The 21789-nt window shown below is 39.1% G+C and overlaps 1 protein-coding gene across 14 annotated transcripts in view; it reads right to left on the bottom strand.

Annotated features, from left to right (window-relative positions):
* The window catches only part of SDCCAG8 (SHH signaling and ciliogenesis regulator SDCCAG8), a 223690-nt gene that overhangs the window by 142810 nt on the left and 59091 nt on the right, over nucleotides 1-21789 (bottom strand). For all 14 annotated transcript variants that reach the window (XR_011499352.1, XR_011499357.1, XR_011499355.1 and 11 more), the window contains exons 11-12: nucleotides 15414-15548; nucleotides 12635-12751 (exon numbers count right to left, since the gene is read on the bottom strand). Coding sequence is in view for 7 of the 14 variants with exons in the window: in XM_014847801.3 (XP_014703287.3) it covers nucleotides 12635-12751; nucleotides 15414-15548 (252 nt within the window). In the remaining 7 variants the exon portion in view is untranslated. The remainder of the gene's footprint in view (nucleotides 1-12634; nucleotides 12752-15413; nucleotides 15549-21789) is intronic.

Here is a 21789-nt window from a genome sequence, read left to right as displayed (position 1 = left end):
GGGGCTTAGTCTTTCCATCCGCATCTCTTGCTGCTCCTTTTGCCCTCCAGGTATACAGGGAACAGTGTCTTTGCATATTCTGTACCTTTTGCCTGAATGTCCTTCCCTTCCCACTTTCTCTGCTCCCCTCCAGACTAGGCTGAAATATGACTTTTATGATAGAATCTTTTTTTTTTAAAGTAACAGCTTTACTGACATAATTCACATACAATTCATCCATTAAAGTGTACAAGTGAATGTGTTTTAATATATTCACAGAGTTGTGCAACCATCACCTCAATCAATTTTAGAACAGTTTATCACCCCAAAAGAAATCCCATATCTATTAGCAGTACTCCCCACTTGTTCCCAACCCCCTCAGCCACAGGCAACCACTAATATTTCTGTCTCTATAGATTTGCCTATTCTGGACATTTTATATAAATGGAATCATACAGTATGTTGTCTTTTGAGACTGGCTTCGTTCACTTAGCATAATGTTTTCAAGGTTCAATCACGTTGTAGAATGTAGCAGTATTTCACTCTTTTTATTGCCAACATACAGATATATAGATGTAATCACATTTTATTTATCCACTCACTAGCTGATGAATATTTGAGTAGTTGCCAGTTTTGGGGTATTAGGAATAATGCTGCTATGAACATTCATGAACTTGTTTTTGTAGGGGCATGTTTCATTTCTCTTGGGTATACACCTAACAGTGGAATTGCTGGGTCATATGGTAACTCTAAGCCAAACCTTTCGAGAAACTGTCAGACTGTTTTCCAAGGCAGCTGCACCACTTTACAATCCTACCAGCAACGTATGGGGGTCCAATTTCTCCACAGCCTCGCCAACACTTGTTATCATCTGTCTTTTTGACTATAGCCATGCTAATAGGTGCTAAGTAGCATCTCACTGTGGTTTTGGTTTGCATTTCCCCCATAGCTAATGATGATGAGCATCTTTTCATGTGCTTATTCGCCATGTGTATATCTTGTTTGGAGAAATATCTATCAAGATTCTGTCTATTTTTAAATTGAGTTGCCTTTTTATTATTAAACTGTAAGCATACTTTATAAATCCTAGTTACAAGTCTCTTATCAGATATATGATTTGCAAAGATTTTCTCCCATTCTGTGGGTTGTCTTGCCACCTTCTTCACAGTGTCTTTTGAAGTACAGAAGTTTTTAATTTTGATGATGTCCAATTTATCAATTTTTTTCTTTTGTTGCTTATGCTTTCCATGTCATATCTAAGAAATCATTGCCTAGTTCAAGGTCATGAAGATTTATGCCTATATTTTCTTCCAAGAATTTTAGAAGTTTAACTCTTATATTTAGATCTTTCAACCACTTTGAGTTAACTTTTGTATATGGTGTCAGATAGGGGCCCAACTTCTTTCTTTTACATGTAGATATCCAGTTTTCCCAGCACCATTTGTTGAAAAGCTATTCTTTCCCCATTGAATTTTCTTATTATCTTTATTGAAAACTGATTGACTGTTGAGTAGAATCTTTCTGAACCTTCTCCCAGGACAGCCACCCCTCCTACTAAGCACTCACCTTATCACATTTAAATTCCTCACCAGACTATAAGAGTTGTATGAGCAATAAATATATTTTATTTCTCATTGCAACCCCTGTGCCTATTTGTGAGTGACACCCAATAGGTTCTCAGTAACTATTAGTTAAATAAATAAATGCATAAAAATGAGTCCACTCCCCGTCTAATCATCGACAACACAAAGGCGGCAAAATAAGGCATTCAAATCTTTTTGACTGGCAGTGCCCACTAAGCCATTGCTCTTTGCTGCCTGAAGCCTCCCTTTGATCCTTCATACGTGCCCAGTGAACCAACGGAGACTAAAGATAAAAATTACCTTCATGAATTTTAGTCCTACGTGGTCAAAAAGCATCTTCTGAAAAATGCCAAGTGGCATGAAGTTAATCTCAACTCCAGCAATGGTTGTGGGGGAGAGGTTATCATAGCAATTATAGTTTAAAAAATCCATTATTGTGGATCCCTCCTAAAATACTGATGGAATATGCTGACAGATCCACAGTCACGGTTGCCTCTTCTGAGTTATAGTTTAATGTGAAGCAGAGCAGAGGCAAAAGCCCAGTTCTTAGTGGAAATGCCTTTGGAATGCCTTCTAAAATCTTTCTCATCTTCTCCTACTTCTTCTGCCCCTTTTCCTCTACTCTTCTTTAACTCTTCTTGTTTTTATACCTGGAATAATGCTAGGGTCCTTCTTTCTCTCCTGGTTGATGAGGTAAGTCTAAGGTATCCTAAATTCAGCATTTAGAGACTTCAGACTTCAGGCTCTGCTCAAGAAAAATCATCAGTAAATCATACTGCTTGTATTACATATTAGTAAGATATACTGTAAATAAAGATATGTATCTTCATATAGATTTTAAAATATAGATATAAATAGGTACTTGATCCATCCATGGCTTTAACTCCCTCTTTAGATTGAACCATATCTGGCTTTTGTTATATAAACCCTTGTATGGCTTCAAACACTATATATAGTGGACATTCAGTAAATTAGGGTTGAAATACTAACCACACTCTATTATTCTAGGATAAACTTAAGTGTAGCGACAAGTCGAAAAGGACAGCCTAAAGTCTCTAATTCAAATTAGGATATGACAATTACCTCTCAGTAAGAGTAAATTCAGATTTCTATGAAGAAAATTGTGAGCAACTGAAAGAAGGGTCTAAAAGGAAAGGTAGTACTTGCAATGATGCGACAATCTTTCCAGTGGAGCAATCCTTTCTCCTCCACCTTCTTAAAGTACCCCTAAAAGTTTCGACCTCCCCTTTTTCCTTGGCTGCCACTCTCCTTAAGAAGACATGAGCACTCCCTTGCAATTCAATGGGAACTGTCTCTCAACCATGGCTTGACTCACGATTCCTGAAGCTAGGCTAATGTTATTACCTGAATGACCTGTTACCATGGGGGAAGAGAGAGGAGAGAAAATATTAGAACTTCAGTTGTAAGTAGAGAGATTTTACACAAAGAAGAATTTTTCATTCCTCATAGGGAACTCCAGAAATTCTCAAGGAAGGCAGAAGGCAGGGCTGAAATAAGGACACTGCTACTTTCTTATCTTTGCCCTAAAAATTGTATGTTAGTGTAACTGATCCTCTTAAGTATAGATGTTAACACCAAAAAGGTTAAAGTACTTTGACTATATGTTAAGAAGAATAATGTGATAACCTAAACACCTTGCAGCTTTTAACTGTCACCAGGAGCGTGTGGTTCTATCTGGAGCAGGCTGTCACACTGGACTCCAATGAGGGTCAGGGAAATCTGTCAGGGATATGTGAAATCTCTAAGAGAATTTAAACTTTTTTTTTGTTTTCATTCTGATGATTAAAAAAAATCAAGAAACAAAAACTTAATATGATCATATTCTGGGTCATCTGGGTCCAGAATTGCCCCAGCATTTCATTCCATGGCTACACTTCTGAGAGCACCAAGTGAAAAGCGACAGTGAAAGCTGTGACTACCAGAGCTGCATTTCTCCAGCAGGAGCACACGGATGTGTTCCCAGGGATAAAGAGTTCACACGGATGAGGAACGGACTGAATGGCACAGGTTTGGTGAACGCTGGCTACTCCTCCAAATTACCACCTTGGACGATTTGCTGTTGCCTCAAATCTTCCGGGTGGAATGTCATTCTTAATTCAGAGTAGGCCTTAGACTTCAACCAAATTAAATAGGTCTTGTAATTAAATTCAACTGTTTAAAAGGCTAGATATTTTATTACTCTATTACTAATCATAATGAAAAGAATATGACCTAAAATTGCTGATGACAGTAAAATTTCATTCTCACGATCTTAGTAGAAGAGTCATTTTCTAAAATCAGAGTGTATAACTGGAAAATTCGGGATGACACTTGATACTCCATGTGATTTTGATTGATTATACTAGTACTTAACTCATAATTAAGAGAGGCAGAAAAAAGTTTCCTAGATACACAGGAATTCAGAGCTAGAGAAAACCTTAGCTATCACTTGTCCAAGCTTCTCACTTCCCTAGGAAAGAAAGTGAGGCTCCAAGAGGTTTTCTCAGGAAGTTCACTGAAAAGCCAAATCCAGAAGCCAAGTCTTTGGACTCCGGTCCATAGGTAAAGTAGTACCTTCACCTTCCATCATTAGTTACGCAGAAATCTTCTACAGATCTTTAACATAACTGTCAATTCTTTATCTCTAGAAAACTGATCCTATCAATTTGAACATTGTTAATAAAATGACTTATCATATGTTATCTGAAATTTGAAAATCTTAAAACTGTTCCACTACATCTTAAATTTTAACATTTAAAAATCTTAAAATTTGTTCCACTACAAAGGAAGTGAAAAATTTATGCAAACATCCCCAAAACATAATATGACTTCTGTGCCTGAATGCCAGGTGTGCAGTATAAGTAGGCAATTACACTGGGATTCTGAAGCCGATGGAAGCCCATTTTCTATGGGCAATCTTTCCAAACAGAGCCGTGGCACTTGAGATACAGAGGTCAGTCATATAAGTATGCTATGGGATCAAAAGATACATATGTTCCTTGAATGCATCCTCCTTTCCCACCACTTCCTTATCCTTATTCCTTTGCTCAAGTTGCCATGTAGACCTTTCAACCAAAATGCCTTCCTCTCTCATCTATGCTGGGTAACATCCTAACCATCCTTCAAGGATGTCATCTCTCCTCCTTCTAAATCCCCATACTGTTTTATAGTTTGCTGATGATAGTTACTATATTCTCTTTAACATATTTATTTGCATACCTGTCTTATATACTCTCTTCTTAAAGAACAGAAATTCATTCTAGGCCAGCACAGAGCATACAATATATGGTTGTTGAACCAAAGCAACCATGAAGTTTCGGGCAAAAAATTCTAAATTGGTAATAGTGTTTCTCCTCTTCAAAATCTGACTTATTGTCACTTTCCTTTAAAAGTATGTGTAAATGACCATATTAAAGTGGTCACAATGAGGAATAGGCAGCGATACATATATATGCTTAAGATATTGTTAAGTGAAAAAAGCAAAAACAAAAATTTTATCGAGGCTATGTTTACTACTTGCAAATGTTATATATGCATATGGACAAAAAATGGAAGGTAAAATAGCAAAATGAAAACAATTTGCTTTCTTGGGTGATGAAATTATTGGCTCCTGTGAATATGCTTATGTTTATACAATGAATATTGTTTTTAAATGTAGACACATGCAGTAATTAGTAATAGTTATGCTGGATATTGGTACTAATATTTCTAAACTGTAAAAAAGCCTGTGTAGCTGCTCTGTGGCTAATGCCTTTCAGTGGCTGGCCTCCAGGGACACTGAGTGGAAGAGCGGCTGCCCCCTGGGAACGATTAGATGGGCAGACTTGGTGCCTGAGAAGATACTCTGCAACGCTGGCGGGTTCGCCTTGTGAGTCCAACTTTTAAAGTCAAAATAAGCATCCATTTTTTTCTAAGGATCAAAATATGTATCATCCACTAAAACTGAAAATATAGCAAAAATTCTATTTCTTTAGGCCCAGTAGTAGATGAATCTTTTGACTTTCTTAAAACACAAAAATATTCCTTGATTTCAGTTTACAGCATTATATTCCTATTCAAAGGCAAATATTTATTTCTAAACGTTTATCCCATGAGGCATATTATTTCTAAATGGGCTTGTTTGTTTCCTATTTGTGCCCTTATCTCCTAAATAGTCGTAAATTGCTATCTTCAGATATATTGTTTCTGCTTATGCATTTGATTTTTAAAAATAAATTATTATGGTGAATAGCATTACCATCTTTGCTAGAAAACCAAATGACTCTTTTGTGAGCATATGAATTTCTACAGTGTTTCTATAAAAGAGGTACACACATACTGCCACCTAAAATCACGGCCCAAATCATTAACAAGCTACTAAATGAGAATGCCCCAAGGATCGCCAACTTGGTATTACTCACTGAGTTGATTTGGAACTGTTCCTTTGTGTAAGAAACCAAACTTACTTTTTTACTGCTAATTTTGTGACTTTACCAACATAATTATGATTTAAAATGAAGAAATTAATTTTACATGGTGTTTTAGAAAAACAAGAAGTTCAATAATCTTTTATTAAATGGAGACATTTTAAATTATTTACATAATCCTATTTGTCCCATTCAAGCATCGCACAGTGTAAGAACAAAAGAGGCTGATTTATTACACATACGCCAGGCTGAAGAATTTTCTCAGAATTCTTGATTAGGCTGTGATAAGAACACAAATTTATCTAAGTATGCTGAACAATGCTTTAGGGCATACTTAGGGAAGATGCTATAAAAAAATCTTTATTGCATCACACACATGGAACCAGATTCTCCCTCTCGTGGGTTGTAGCCAGCATGAAGTTCACACTACATTAATTTGCACTTGTCGATATGCTGCTTTGCAAGAATTTTTAAGGCATGTTCAAATGTGTACTCTGTCCCCTCAGCTAGAATCTAAACTCCCTAAGGGCAGGACCTGGGCCTTCTAGTTACCACTCCCATGTCTAGGACACTGGTCTGGCTAGGCCAAGCCCTCTCCAGCGGCTGTTGCATAAGTGAGGAGCAGGGAAAGGAATGTGCGAAGTCTCTAGCACTGAAGGAGGGTGTGAAGAACACTGGAGAGCGACTCTGTCATCACCAGGACCGAGTGATTACATGTGCTAACCGCATGCCCAAGTGGCCCCTCTCCCAGTCCTTTTTTAGAGAGAGAGTGAGACTGGGAGTTGGATAAGTCTCTGAAGTCTAGCTCTCAGAAGCCGTCCATTCTCTTGCTCTGTTCTCCCAAAGCCTTCAGAAGACAGTGCACAGCACTACAGACACACAGCAGAGCGAGAGCTAACAGGATGATACCGTCATCTGTAGGTGCTAAGTCTCACGTAGAAAAGACAAATGCCACTACTAGCCACTTTAACAGAGGCAATGAAATATTGCCAGGATGTTTCCAGATTCAAATAGAAGACAGGGGACCTCAGAGGTCCATGAGCTGGGTCTTCAGGGAAAGCATATTGCTGCCACTGTTCAAAACTAAAAATTTCAGGAAAGAGAGTCCCGTGGCCTGTTGCAGCCATCTATTCCAACCTTCTTACTGGCAGAAAGTTCTTATTTCAGGCTATTGTGATTTCCAGTTGCTATGATTAGATCACTTTGTTCCTATTCTTTCCATACTGAAGATAAAAAATAAGTATTTAACTTTCTCCTTGAAAAAAATCTGTCAAGTCCTTGAGGATAGGGAAGCAAGGTTTCAGTCTTCTCTAAGTAAAAAGGCACAGGTCTTCAACTTTTCTTCATTGCTCTTATTTCTCTGGCCTTAAATAGGACTTGCTTTTAGGACATGCAGGCCTTCCTCTCATCCTTATGCAAAGCCATACAAAATAGATGCACTTCTTCCAACAACCTAATTAATTTAGTTGAACTGAGAAAACAATTCCCATGTTGATACAGTCCATGTTTAATGTCAGTATTCAAGGGCCAAATGATACTGCTGTGGAGATGAGCAACCCTCAAATCTTTTCAAGCCCTAATACTTCTGGCCAAAATTTTCTGATCTCCTTCTTTTGTATATGTACTCCATCCTTAAAGATTTGCTTTGATTACCCCTTCAGGTGATTTTGAACTTCAAAGCTATCTACTAAATAGTAGCCACATCTCCAAAGTCATAACTTAATGATACTAAGAAATCCTTCATATCTCTGAAAAAAATTGTACCAACCTAAAAAAACTGTATATATACAATTTTTAATTATTTATATCTATACTCCAATCCAAGCCATTATTAAGCCATATGCCACTAATAAGATAATGATACTCGAACCTGTCATACACTCACTTGGCCATGACATACGATGATGAAGAGACCAGGATGTGGCGTACTTGCTGTACTGCAAAGTACTCTAAAATCATTAAGTTATAATTTAAGACTGATGAATCTTCAAACTTAAACCTCTACATTCTCCTAACACAAGGGAAACTTTAACAGTTGTATTTCCACACTTAGGGCAGGGTGGCAAACTTTTCCTGTAAAGGGTCACATAGTAAATATTTCAGTCTCTGTGGGCCGTGGAGTGTCTGCCATAACCCCTCCACTCTGCCTTTGTAGCAGGAAAGCAGCTGTAGACAGCACATTCACAAATAGGGGTGGCTATGTTCTAATACAACTTTGTGTGTGAAAACAGACAGCAGGTCAGATTTGGCCCATGGACTGCAGTTGGCCAAGTGTCTTTTATGGACACAGAACACAGGGGCATGTTAAACATGCAGGCGTGTCTGTACATGTAAGCGGGAATATACCTATGGGCATCGGCGCACCAAACCTCTGCTGATCCCCATAACCACAGTTGCTTCCTGGGCATGTGGTCTGTGCTTGCAGTTGCACGCTCTGTGGTTGTGTCTTGAAATCCTTTATGATTTTATAGTGGAATCTGTGTTTTGTAAGTGAAGTCTGCGGGACAATAGAGTCGGGCTCAAGTGTGTGGTCTTATTTCTCCACTGCCTCACAGCAGCCTGGGCACAGTTCTCAAAACACTTGTTCCCCTCAGCATCCTCTCCCTAGCCCCTGGCTTGTGACCTTGCTGCCCTCCGCCCAGGGTGGCATGTGTTCTGCTGCTGATCTTTGTCCCTGGCAGGAGCATGGATGTGAGCCTGGGGAAGGTTGGGGTGAATATGTACATGCCTAGCATGTCAGGGCAGGACAGGACGGTGACCATCCCTGCCCCAGACTGGCAGCACCACAGCACACTCAGTGGACTCGGTGTGAAGCCTCTGCCCACCCTGATCCAGGTACCAGTGCGTCCCCAGGTGGAGGCTGCAATCTCCAGGGGGCTGCCCATCTGACCATCTGGGATGGGGAAGACTGATGCCCTCCCCTCTCTGCCGGGGCGTGGTGTGTAGGTCCTGTGGCTGGTGGCAGGGAGAATGGAGAAGCCATGGGCCCATGTGCACGTCCAGTCATGTGGCACCCGTGGGAGTCTGCACTCTCCCTGTGCTGGAGGCACCCTGACATTAGATAGCAAATAAAAAACACTATGACAGGTGGAGAGAGAGACAGAGAGACTGCAGAAGAAATAAAAACATTTTACACCTTAGTACCTTTAACATTGCTTTTTTGCTGCTTTTTGAACAAAGGGCTCTGTATTTTCATTTTGCCCTGGGCCCTGATCAAAGGTTGGGGGCTCTAAAGAATCACCTTCTGAGAGTCAGCTACCAAAATGGAAGTTGACAAAGAAAACTCCACTTATGCATCACTCGTCTCTGAGTCAGCCGACCTTTGTGATGCACAGCAACACCAGGGCTTCCTGCGGCATTCCTGTCTCAACGGAAGGCTCTAAAATGAATTATGTGCTTTGAGTTTCAGACTCTAAGGGGCTCCTTTCAGGAACTGGTGATTGGGGTTGCTGCTTGGGAGTCATTTCCTTCAAATAGTCTACACAGGATTAACTCACATTTCTTTAGAATGATGATGAGGCACCTTACAAATATAAAGCATAATCAAACACTATATATGAAATTTACTAACAGTAGACAGAGAAAGTTGAAATTTTTCTAAGATTTCCCTTTATTTCCTATTAAAGAAGGTAATACCATAACATTCTAATGTACAAAAATATGCCTGTTTTCTTAATTTGAATAAACCAACTGTGAAACAAACATTGTTGAGACAGTCAAAGAAATTTGAATATGGGTTAGGGATTATATGATATTAAAGAATTACTGTTAATATTGTTAGCTGTGATAATGACATAGTGATTATGAAAAAAATATCCTTCAGAGATGCACCCTGACGTTTTTATGAACAAAATAACATAATGTCTGAGATCTGCATTAAATACTTCAGCAAAAGAAGAAGTGGAGGAAGAAAACAGAAGAGGAAGAGGAAAATGAAGACGAGAAGATAGAGAAGAAGATGAAGTCAAAGAAGACAAAGAAGATGAAGATAACAGTGAAGACAAAAAAGGAGAGAAAAAATGTGAGATAGATGGAATAGGACTGGCAACATGACGAAGCTGATGGAAATCTGGGAATTCATTATAATATTCTCTTTATCCTCATATATGTTTTTAAATTCCCATAATGGAGTGAGTGTGTGTGTGTGTGTGTATCTGTTGCCTACAGAAAATGTCTAATAAAAATTGAGGCACAGATTTTTCATTCTCCTCTATACCAAATGTCTTCTTTTGTGGGGGGGGGGGAAGATGGGGGTGAAGCAAAAAGCATCCTCTGAGGCTGACAGGAGCTCTCTAAGCTGAAGAGATACAAAGGAGTTGATGGGAAGGGTAATCCACCCGTCGGTTCCGACACAGCATACAAAAGAAAAGGAGAAAATGGGAGAAGAGACTGCCATTGTGACTCCCTGACCTTTCCTTCTCATTGTGCTAGAGTCAAGGATCAGGTCACAAGGAAAACGATTTTGGTGGTCAACCATTTGCCCTATTTTGTATACATCAAAAAAGCTCTTGTTCTCACCACATTCCAACCTCACAGATTCCCACCTACTTTAAAACTGTATCAAGAGGTCAGATTAACAAAAATACCAACTAAATGACTATATTACAAAGAACACCTTATTTGTAAACCTAGAGATAGCCTTCTTGTAATTCTGAATTGCATGATATGTAACATTAAAGTTAAACACACTTTATATTATTACAGATATTTTAGATAAATGCTCACGACGCCCAGCTTCTAAAAGTGAAATGTAAATTTCTCTCTGGAGTGCAGATGGAGGCCAAGCAAAGTAGCTCTGGGCCTCTGGACAGAAGGTCAGGCCACGGCTGAAAGACCAAAGAACAATTGCCACTTTGCACTCCAGACCATCCACGGAATGAGACACCACCACTTTCTTTTCTGAAACTGTCTGTTCAATACAAAACAGTTCGAAAGAGTACCTACAAGATTTCCTCACCTTCCGTCCGAGGAAAAACGGTCACAGGCACATCACACCACACGCATTTGTAACTGTTCAGAGGTTTTACTCCTAACTCTATGGCCTCCTAAAAAGGCACATCTCTATCTAAAAACAACACTCAAAACCATTATGAAAACTGTTAATGTTTCACTGTTTAGCAGAAAATGTTTACAAACGAACACTGATCTTTTAAAAATCCTGCCACCCATCACTAGTTAATTAAAATGAGATACAGCACTAAAAGACAAATATTACAAAGATGTCTACACAGGTTATTCATTTTCAAGTGATATTGCGATCATACTGCTCCCATAGTGCTTTTTCTCTCTAGAACATTATCATGTAATTTTAAATAACTTAGAGACTTCCTTGCTATATTTTTCCAGTTAGTCTAAAATGTTGTGGGCAGATGCTATCAAATAACACAAAAGGTCCAAAAGAATGCTAATGAGCACGCCAAGACGATACCTTTTAAAAAAAGTCATAATGCACCAGGAAAGGAAAGTTCTGTGTTTGGTTTGGTAATCCCAGACCTTCAGTCCCTGATAGAAAGGATTTTCAATTCCACTATCAGGCACGCCCCCAACTGGAAAGAATAACACAATTCCATTACTTGTACATGTTAATAACGAAAAGTCCTTTGAAAATGGAAACTTGCTATAACACTTTGAATATACTGGTTTAAAGGCAGAATATGATTTTAGTTGTTTAGATTTTAATTTGGCGCCAGAGATTTCAGTTATTACTCCCTGATAATGTCATTGTCACTCCCATTTTCAATGCTTTTCCTGATCATCTTTGAGTCATTTGCATAGAGAGTTAATTGGCTTGAAAGGGGAAAGATGTTGGAAAATACAATAAAAAGCTTTGAATTAGATATATATTTCAAAAAAATTACTTAGGGCTACCTACTTTTAAATTGTAGTAACTTCTTTAAAACATTGACACTGAGAACTCAGTCTTATTATTTTAATTGAATAGATTTATCAACCTGATTTCACTGAGTATAAAGAATGAATGCCTACAATGTACTGTAACCTAAAAACAGAAAATCAAAAGTCAGCTTATTAGAAATGTTTCTCTAGAAACTTTATCCACGTTGTCAATTAACATTGGAGTATCTACATGATCTCAACAAAGAACATAAAACATCTGCTCAAACTGAAATTGAAGTAAGCAGCATTTTCTCCCCTACATTTCTAATTTCACCGTATTTAGGCTTCGTAAGCAAACGTATTCATGGTTATCTTAGTTAAAACTGGTTTCACTCTGCCAACAATCACTTTGATTGATGTGTTTACATATCAACTCATCTCATCTTACAAATTTTAAACTTTTTCATTTAAAATTGGATTCAAGTTGGCATCTTTCAAGAACTTTATGTATGTATATTTTAGGTTCAAACTGTGCATTAGAACATTTTTTTTTACTTTCATAAGTAATAGATACACATATCCAAATGTATATTTATGACCTGTCAGATTGGAATTTTATATGCATGCAGTTGTATTCTCACCATTTCATGTGAAAGGTGATAATTTTAGGCAACTATAAAAGAAATCCTTTTAATAGTATAAGCTGGATCATTCCATTAGTTAGAAGAAACATAACAGAAACAAATGACTTAGGAATAAAACCACATCAACTTCATAAAGAATGTCAGTTATGTCTTCAATGGCTGCACTCATGCTTGTGGCAACTCTTACCTGATCTTTAATTTCAAGGTCCCTGTTAACTTTTGTTTTGTACTCTCTGTACTCCTTTTCTGCCTCATCCTTCTCCATTTTGGTTTTATTCAATTGATAGCGCATTTCCCCACACACCTGTTAGATTACAAACATTAGATCAATAGCTGCTGGAATTCACCAGGCAACGACAGCAATTAGATCTTTTGGTGCCCCCTAGAGGTCATATAAATAAAATACAATAGAACTTCTTTAGAAATGGTATTTTTTATTAGAATATTCAATATATTCTGTTAAAATGTGGAGGCAATATCAGAGATTATTGAGTCTAACAGTTTCAAATTACAAATAAAGAAGTGTATAACTAAGGAATTCAAGTAATGTGTCCAAGATTTTGTATGTAAGATAGTAGTTTCAATTGCATATTATCATCCAAAATGCACTATCATCTCAATTTTTACATAAAAAGTATTAATTAAAATATCAAGGTATGTTATTATTCATTCAAATTGTTATGGTTAAACAAGTAGACACTCTACATTATAAAACTTTCCTTTAAAGACTTTATCAGTTAGGGTTTGGGGGTTTTTTTTGGCGAGGAAGATTGGCTCTGAGCTAACATCTGCTGCCAACTTTCCTGTTTTTGCTTGAGGAAGATTGTCGCTGAGCTAACATCTGTGCCAATCCTCCTCTTTTTGCTGAGGAAGCCTGGCCCTGAGCTAACATCTGTGCCCATCTTCCTCTACTTTATATGTGGGATGCCTGCCACAGCATGGCTTGACCAGAGGTGCATAGGTCCACACCTGGGATCTGAACTGGTGAACCCTGGGCCGCCAAAGTAGAACGTGCGCACTGAACTGCTGTGCCACTGGGCCGGCCCCGACAAAGACACATTTTTAAAGATTATGTATCATCCAATGGCTATACTTGGCTGAAACTTTTCAATTTTGGTATTTCTCCAAAAATGATGATTAGAATTTTAGAAATTAGTTCATTACTGAGGTATTAGAATCTTATAGAACCTATATGCATTACCTATGTTCAAATAAAAAATACTTTTAAAAATAAACTAATCCACATTCCAAAGTTATAGCAACAAGACAGAAGTCAGTCAGCTTCTCCCCAGTGGCCCTCAAAAAGTTAGAAAAAGAACAAAATTACTAAAAATTCTATTTGAAATTCAAATGCCTTTAATGTGTAAGTGTTGATCCTTCTCATTTCAAAAAAACTAGTAATTTACAAAACGTTATTAATTTTAAAGCTAAATAAAACTCAAAAATTGACGGAAAAAAATTAGAGGCCCTAATTTGCTTTCTTTCTTAGTTCTTCACTGCTCCAATCTATTTGATTTACATATAGGAATGAAATGAAAGAATCCAAATTGATAATACCAGAAAATAATAATCATACAACCATAGTGTTTAAAACCCAATGGCAATACAAAATTACTCTACAAAATAAATGTCTAAACATTAGGTCCTATTTAAAATTATTTTATCCCTTAATTTTAAAGTTCCCTTGCCTTACTACTTTCAGTTTGGAATTTGCTAAGTTATCTGCAACACTTAAATTCCATCTATAATAAATCAACAAATCGAATTGAACTAGAATTACTTTATCTCGAGGATGGAAGCAACCTCACGGCACTCTTCCGACACTTGAGCCCTCTGGACAGCTCTACAGACAAAGCGTCCCAGGTGCCAGCCGAGAGTTCTCTCCCTACGATGAGCTGAAGACTGTTGCTAGAGCTTTCACTCATAAACCTGGGTTAATTACCTCTTCCTTCTCACCATTCCATTACTTCCACTCCTATCTCCACAAAAACATATCAACTATATGGACATATATGGTTATTTCAAAACTTCTACACTAGCTAGCTTGAATTTTAGAAAGCAAATGGACAATTATAGAAACTCAAAGAAAAAAAAGAAAAGATAGCCTCCCTCTCCTAGCCCACGTTAAAGCCAGTTTTAATTACTAAATTATAAAGCCACAAAGGAATTAAAAATGTGTCAAAATTTAGACAAATATGTTGAGAAGTAAAATGCAATATGAAAAGAGTATATATTTTAAACAAAATTATCTGTGTATGTATTGGTGTAAAATAAATTGATTTAATTTATTACATCATGCATGCCCATAATTAGTTTCTTAGTTGTAAGTGATTACTGAAATGTACATGAACTTCTGGTGTTTCTTACATATGTATCTTACATTAGCCAGTGAAGACCAGGAAACACTTTAGTTCTGGGTTCACAAGTTTGTGACATCCATAACGCAGACACTGTGATATTTTAAACTATAAATTTAAGGACCAATAAAATAAGAAGTGGTAGTATTAGAATCTTGATTTTAGAGACTAAATCTGAAAAGCAATGAGAGGTGGAGAATTTTTTATGTTAAGCAGACTTTTCATGTTCTAAATATATGTCTTTCAGTATTACCATGAGGAACAAACCTGTGGCAAAAATTACTCCTAATCAACTAATTTAGAAATACAAGCTTCATCAAATGTTGAAAAATTAAAGTAAAAAAACTTATTTACAAGTCTATCTCAGTCACTAACCCGTCAGCTCTTGGGGACATTATTTGTGTCCAGTTCACCTCTGTGGTTGCAGCACCCAGAGAGAGCCTGCCGATCCTGAGTAAATGTTTGCTGAGTGACCATTACGTGGACTTTTATTATCTTCAAGTAACAAAACTTTTCTCCCCCAAACTTCTTTCTGAGCTTTGTACATTAGTAAAAGTCTTTTCAAAGAAAATATTTACGCAATTATTAAACTAAAATATCTCTTTGTACCTTTGTGACATCCATCTCCTGGGAAGCAAGCTGGTTTTGAATTTCCTCTAGTTGACTAACAGCTGAAATCTTCTCTCTTGTAACTTTTTCCACCTGGGCCTCTAATTGGGCAATATTCTGAGACAGGGTCAACATCTGTAAGAGGGAATAAAAGTCCTAAATGATAATGTCATTTGACAAAATAAATACTAGAAATGTCTTGAATTAATAGAGCCTCAGCATGGCCACAGGGCTGTCTGCAAGTCATTTCTCTGTGGATTTGGTAAGTCTGTTTCTCTATATCCTCAACTCACTGACCAGCCCTGACTTAAACACGTAATTCCCTTCTATTCATTCCCTGGTCTCTACCCTCATTTTGGAAAACATTTATCAAGATGATAAAAATCAAAGTTTTAGTTGAAACCCTAAGGTGACAGGTGTCAGACACCTATTGAAATTATGACAGAGATTGACATGAATATATTTCCGAGGAGATGTCCAGGAATCAGACGACTCTTAAACCTTTGTCCCACAGGGAGGGCAGAGAAGGACGGACTGTGAGAGCTGGAGGGGCAGGTGTCTTTACAGAGAGCTACTGCTGTTCTATGAATTGCAGCCACTCACCCGCCACCAACCAGGAGGCGGCTCTCTGCAGCTCCCTGTGTTGGTAAAACCTCACCGGCCCACCCATCATCGGCCATCCCTGATTCCTCTCAGTCGTCCTCTCGTCTCCTCCGCGAAGGCTTCTTTGACCTCCAGCTCCTAACACAAAATAGGAGCCCCGTACTGTGCCCCGTGGATACCCAGCTAGCGTGCACTGGGTGGTCTCGCCTGCTGCTTGCAGACGGCCTTCATTCTCATCGAGCGTTGCCCGTGCTGTCCTGGTGGTGTCAGACTTTGACTCTTCCTCTATCACACCCCAGCCTCTTCTCACACTGTTTTTAGTTCTCTGTTTCCTCATTAGACTAGAAGTTCCTCAAGGTCAAGTTCCTCAAGCGGTACCCAAATGTTTGATGAATGAACAATTAGAAGAAATAGCTTTTCTGAGGGACTCTGTGGAGATCAGGTTCTTAGTTTTTCTTCTCAGGGTTAAGAAATGCCTTCTAGATCTGAGATTTAACCTTTATAGTTTTTTGTTTGCAATTACATTTCACTCTGCTCCAGTAAGCCAAATTTTTCTAGGCTCTTAATTTCTTATTTGTAGTAGTAGTTTTAAAATGAAGAAGAAATGCTACCTCACACCAGACCAAATCTATCAGTTTTTAATCTGTTAAAACAAGACCTGGCAATGAATTTGAAATAATAATAATGTTAATAATAATAATAGTAATAGTTGAAATCTACCATTGTACACTGACATGGGTATGAATTCAAATTTTCTTTTTAAAGATTTTATTTTTCCTTTTTCTCTCAAAGCCCTCTGGTTCATAATTGTGTATCTTTAGTTGTGGGTCCTTCTAGTTGTGGCATATGGGACGCCACCTCAGTGTGACTTGATGAGCAGTGCCACGTCCGCACCCAGGATTTGAACCAGCGAAACCCTGGGCTGCCAAAGCTGAGCGCATGAATTTAACCGCTTGGCCACGGGGCCGGCCCTTGAATTCAACTTTACAACTGAAATCAATAACTAAAAGTTTGTGATAAAAATCAAGACTGCCTTTGAATTATATAACTAGCTAAAGTTGACACTTACAAAAACAATGGGCCCTTGCGGCCAGCCCGGTGGTGCAGCTGTTAAGTTTGCATGTTCCACTTCTCGCCGGTTCGGATCCCAGGTGTGGACATGGCAGCGCTTGGCAAAAGCCATGCTGTGGTAGGCATCCCACATATAAAGCAGAGGAAGATGGGCATGGATGTTAGCTCAGGGCCAGTCTTCCTCAGCAAAAAGAGGAGGATTACCAGCAGTTAGCTCAGGGCTAATCTTCCTCAAAAAAAAAAAAAAGAAAGAAAGAAAAGGGCCCTGGTAGCTATTTTCTAATTTAGAAGGTAGATGTATTAATTAACTTTTCTGGGGGTTGTGAATTGTATATTTGACTTATAGTTGTTTACATGTACTTCTTATCATCAAAAGCTTGGCTACAAATTTAACTTGCAATTAAATTACTTTTATTGATATCAAGCTATGAACTATCCTTATGCATAGTGCAATCTGAACCTAAAATTAAAGGTCAAAAGAAGTTAAACGTAACAAATCAAAAATATTAATTTAATTTCCTTAATTTAAAAATTCAAGTTCATGAGTCTCTGTATTATGAATGTGTAATCATAGCTCTTCTGGAACCACGCAACAGCAACAAACTTTAATTACCAGCTACTAAAAATCATACTGTATGTGGAGATAGATGCTATGGTAAACATAGTAACATTGTGTGGTTTTTGAAGTAAATACACAGACATTTATTTTGCTAATTGTGAATTCTGAGTCAGTTTCTATTATAAAGCATGTAACAAATCGCACTCTTTCCATATGATTCCCCCCTCTGCCACCTATCATTTCTTTCCTCTGCCCACTACCTGTCTGCTCCCTCCTGTCACCCACTTCCTGAGGCCTCCTCTCCTGCTGTCATACCTTCTTTTTCCCCATGCCCACCATCTGGAAGTCAACATTACACCACAGGAGCTTCTCCACCCACATCTGTTGCAAAGACAGAAGTAACACAGACAGCTGCAACACTGCTGGATGTCCAGGGCGTTGACATCAGCTAAGTCCTTTAAACTTTGACAGGGGCAGCAAGAGACAAGGACACCCCAGTTGGGAAAGCCTGATAGAAATCTCTACACAAGAGCAGTCCCTAGTGTTCTAAGCATGGTGAAAGGCAGTCCTCCCTATACAAGAGGAACAAGAATTAAGGATTCAAGTGATGGGCTACTATCAAGGGAGCCCACTGAGAAAACGTGTGGGCCTCGGGGCATTCAATAAAGACAGGATGGATGACTGATTGAACCAGCAAACCTAGGGGCTCAGTGCAGCCAAGGACCATGACTGAAGATAACAAACAAACTCACAGCAGGTACTGTTTGTGGCGGAATGGCTCAAAATCTGTCTGGGTAGAAGGCATCTGTTCTAGAGCTTTCCACACAAATGAAATTTAAGAAGAAGGAGTAAGAAGAAAGGAAAGAAGTAAAAATAATAAAAAGAAAGGAAGAAAATCTAGAAGTCCCGCACGCATTCCTCATTGCTAGGAAAGCAGTGGTCCTCGTTCTAGCACAGAGTACAGACACCCCAGTGTCGGGGCGCATTAACGTTACTGTCCTGTGCTGGGCAGCGGATAGACTGTCTCTCTTTCAATCTCCTTAAAGAAGGAATTATATGGGATTCATTTTCAGTTGAAAAAAGAAGGTTCAGAAAATTAAGTAATTTGCCCAAATTCATTTGAGCTAATAAATAAAAAGTAAAGCTGTGCTTTATTTTCAAATCTGTCTGCTTTCACTAACACGAAGTTCCAGGAACTCCGTCCAGTAGGCTACTTCTCTCTTTCTCTAGAGTAAGAACGATAATCGCCACAAGCTAAAATCTACTAAATGCCCACTCGAAGCCAGGTATTATATTAGGTACTTTCAAAACTAGCTTAATCCTGTCAACTCCCTTTTTTTACTACTCTGAAGGCCGCTTTCTGCCACATCCTGTGAGAGCACTTGTCTCAGTGCTGGGGCCACACTCAGCTCTTCATTCAGACAACAAATGTCAGCCAGGGCTTACTGGGGGCCAAACGACTCAGACTCAGAAAAACATTGTGTACCTGTTGCCACCTTTATTCATGAAATAATTGGCAGGATGAGAAAGACGTTCTGTTACATATGAAAGCACCTGGAGCGCTGCCTGGCACGTTTCAGCCTTCCTTTGTTCTTTCTTATCAGGAATGCTCATCTACATATTTTTATAACTACTCAGCAAGGCAAAAGCTTTCCACTAAACAACCCAGATAATAAAAATCTCCTGGGTGTGAACAATAGCTGGTCTTTGCTATTGATATCATTTTCTCTGACACAGAACACAGTTCACAACTTTACCTCCCTTCACACCTTATTCATGCTGGTGAGAGCCAGCATTCCTTCCCCCATACTCTGCATTTCTGAATCCTACTCATTCTTCAAAGCTCAGCTAAAACCCCACCTTCTCCACAAAGCCTTCCATGATCTCTTGCAGACAGGGATCTGTTTGGACCCTCTGAATTCTCGGCATTTGAGTCAGACCTCTCCAATGGCACAGGGCCTTGCTTCCTCCCCTTGTATGACAATCATCTATTCAACAAATATCTATTGAGCACGTTTTTGTGAGAGGGTTGTGCCAAGCAATGAGGATGTTAACAGACCACACATTCAAGGGACACATAGTAAATGAGAGGAGACAGACAATTCAACAAGAATTTGCAATCCACTAAATTATGGGGGCCCACAGGAGAGGCTCCCCATTATCTTTGGGAGCTTGTGAGAGGATGTGGTATGAAGAAGAACTCTGGAGGGTCAGTCAGAGAGGGCAGAGGAAGATTCCTCTAGGCAAGGGGCAAAGCACAAGCAAAATCCTGAAATGAAAAAACGTATGGCAGATTGGCATGTTGGTATGTTTGAGGAAGTGCAAGAAAAGTGAAGGGAGGTGAGACTGGAGAGCCAAAGAGAGGAAGAAAAATATAGAAACTTAATGCTACACTTAAGGATCTAAATTTTATCCAAGTGGTTGCAGGGAGACATGAAAGGATTTGAAAGCAAGAGACTGACATGTTGACATATGCATTTTAGAAAGATCACCCTGGTTGTGGTTTAGAGAACAGATGAGAAAGAGGTGAGACTGGAAGCGAGGAGACCACTGGGGCTATAGGAATCATCCACGGTCAGATACAGATAGCAGTGGGATGGAGAGACAGGGCAATGTAAAACTCCTGGAGGTCTGACTCTCTAGAACTGGGTGACTAAATGATGCATAGGGCGAGGGAGAGAGGGAGACAAGGGTGACAGCAAGCGCTTCCCCTGCAAGGGGAAAGATGGGAAGCTGGTTTGGGAGCTCACTAGAGAGCTAAAGATTTAGGAATTGATACCATATATGAAATGAAAGCCACAGTAGTGCTAAAGACACTAAGTCTAAAGTTCTCTGCTAAACTCTAGAGCCTTCGACAGCTGCTTTCTGGATGAGTGTCTTTCATTGTCTCAAAGGCACTTGAAATTCAGAGTAACTTAAAAAGCACACACCGTCATTCTCCCAAATCAAGAATAGAGATTCAGAGAAATTAAGGAAAGAGAATCTTTTATGGAGAATAAAAACTTAAAAATATTCCCTAAAAATAGCATAAGGACGTCTTCAGCAAACATAGCAGTGTAACTTCATTGACCGTGGGCACAGAAGCTGAAATGCAGTCGCTGAAGGGTGAATGGGAGATGGGAAAATAAAGGCAGCACATAGGGATGGATCTTTCCAGAAACTTGACTGTTAAGGGGAAGAGAAAGGAGGGAAATGGAACTACTGAGGTGACGTCCAACCTTGGCTGCACACTGAACTCACCTGGGCAACTTTAAACAATACTGATACCTGGATCCTGCCCCCAGACAGCTTCACATAAGTGGTTTGAGGTGCAGACTGGGCAATGAGATTTCCGGAACTACTGTGTAGCCAAGATTGAGAGATTGTTTCTTTCAACAGGTGGGAGGAATTTGAGAGTATTTTCCTGATGACAAGGAAGAGGCTGTAGGGAAGGAAAGGCTGAAGATTCAGAAGGGAGGGGGAACAAATGGAACAAGGGCCCTGAGGTGGTGGACGACGACGGGATCCAGAGCAAGGGAAAAGAAGCAGGATTACGCCTCTCCCATTCTGACAGGGTTGGGATGCAGGTCAAAGTTTACTTTGAGCCAGAGGTGAGGGGGAAAATAAATAGTTGAAGTGGTTATCACCTAATGGCTTCAATTTTCTTCATTAGGTAAGTAAGACTGTCTGCTGAGAATGAGAGGAAAAGCGGTACAGCAGAGAATGTGAGGGGACTAACAGTGATTTGAAATAGTCAACAAAAAATAGGTCCAAGATACCATCCCTTCCCACCTGGACTACCATAATTCCCTCCCACCCGATCTCCAGGCATTTATTCTGCTTCTCCTTCCAATCTCTTGACAGACGATTTTCCTCAAATATAAATGCCATCACGACACTGCCCAATTTAAAGCCATTCAATGGCTTTCCAACACTTTTTGGATAAAGTTTAACATCCTTCACTTGGATTTTAAGGCCATTCATGATTTGGTCCCTGCACACTTCTCCAAACTCATCTCCCATTATTCTGTCCCTCACTTCCTACGCTCCAGCCACCTGGCCTTCTCTAAATTCCTAGGAAGTACGATACTTTCCACCTTTAGAGTCTTGGGGGTATTTTTTTCCTGGGTTTGAAACTCATCATCTCAACTTCTTACCTGACGG

This window comes from Equus asinus, chromosome 30, assembly GCF_041296235.1.
Source record: "Equus asinus isolate D_3611 breed Donkey chromosome 30, EquAss-T2T_v2, whole genome shotgun sequence".
Taxonomy (NCBI): Eukaryota; Metazoa; Chordata; class Mammalia; order Perissodactyla; family Equidae; genus Equus; species Equus asinus.
This window is presented reverse-complemented; position numbering and strand designations above follow the sequence as displayed.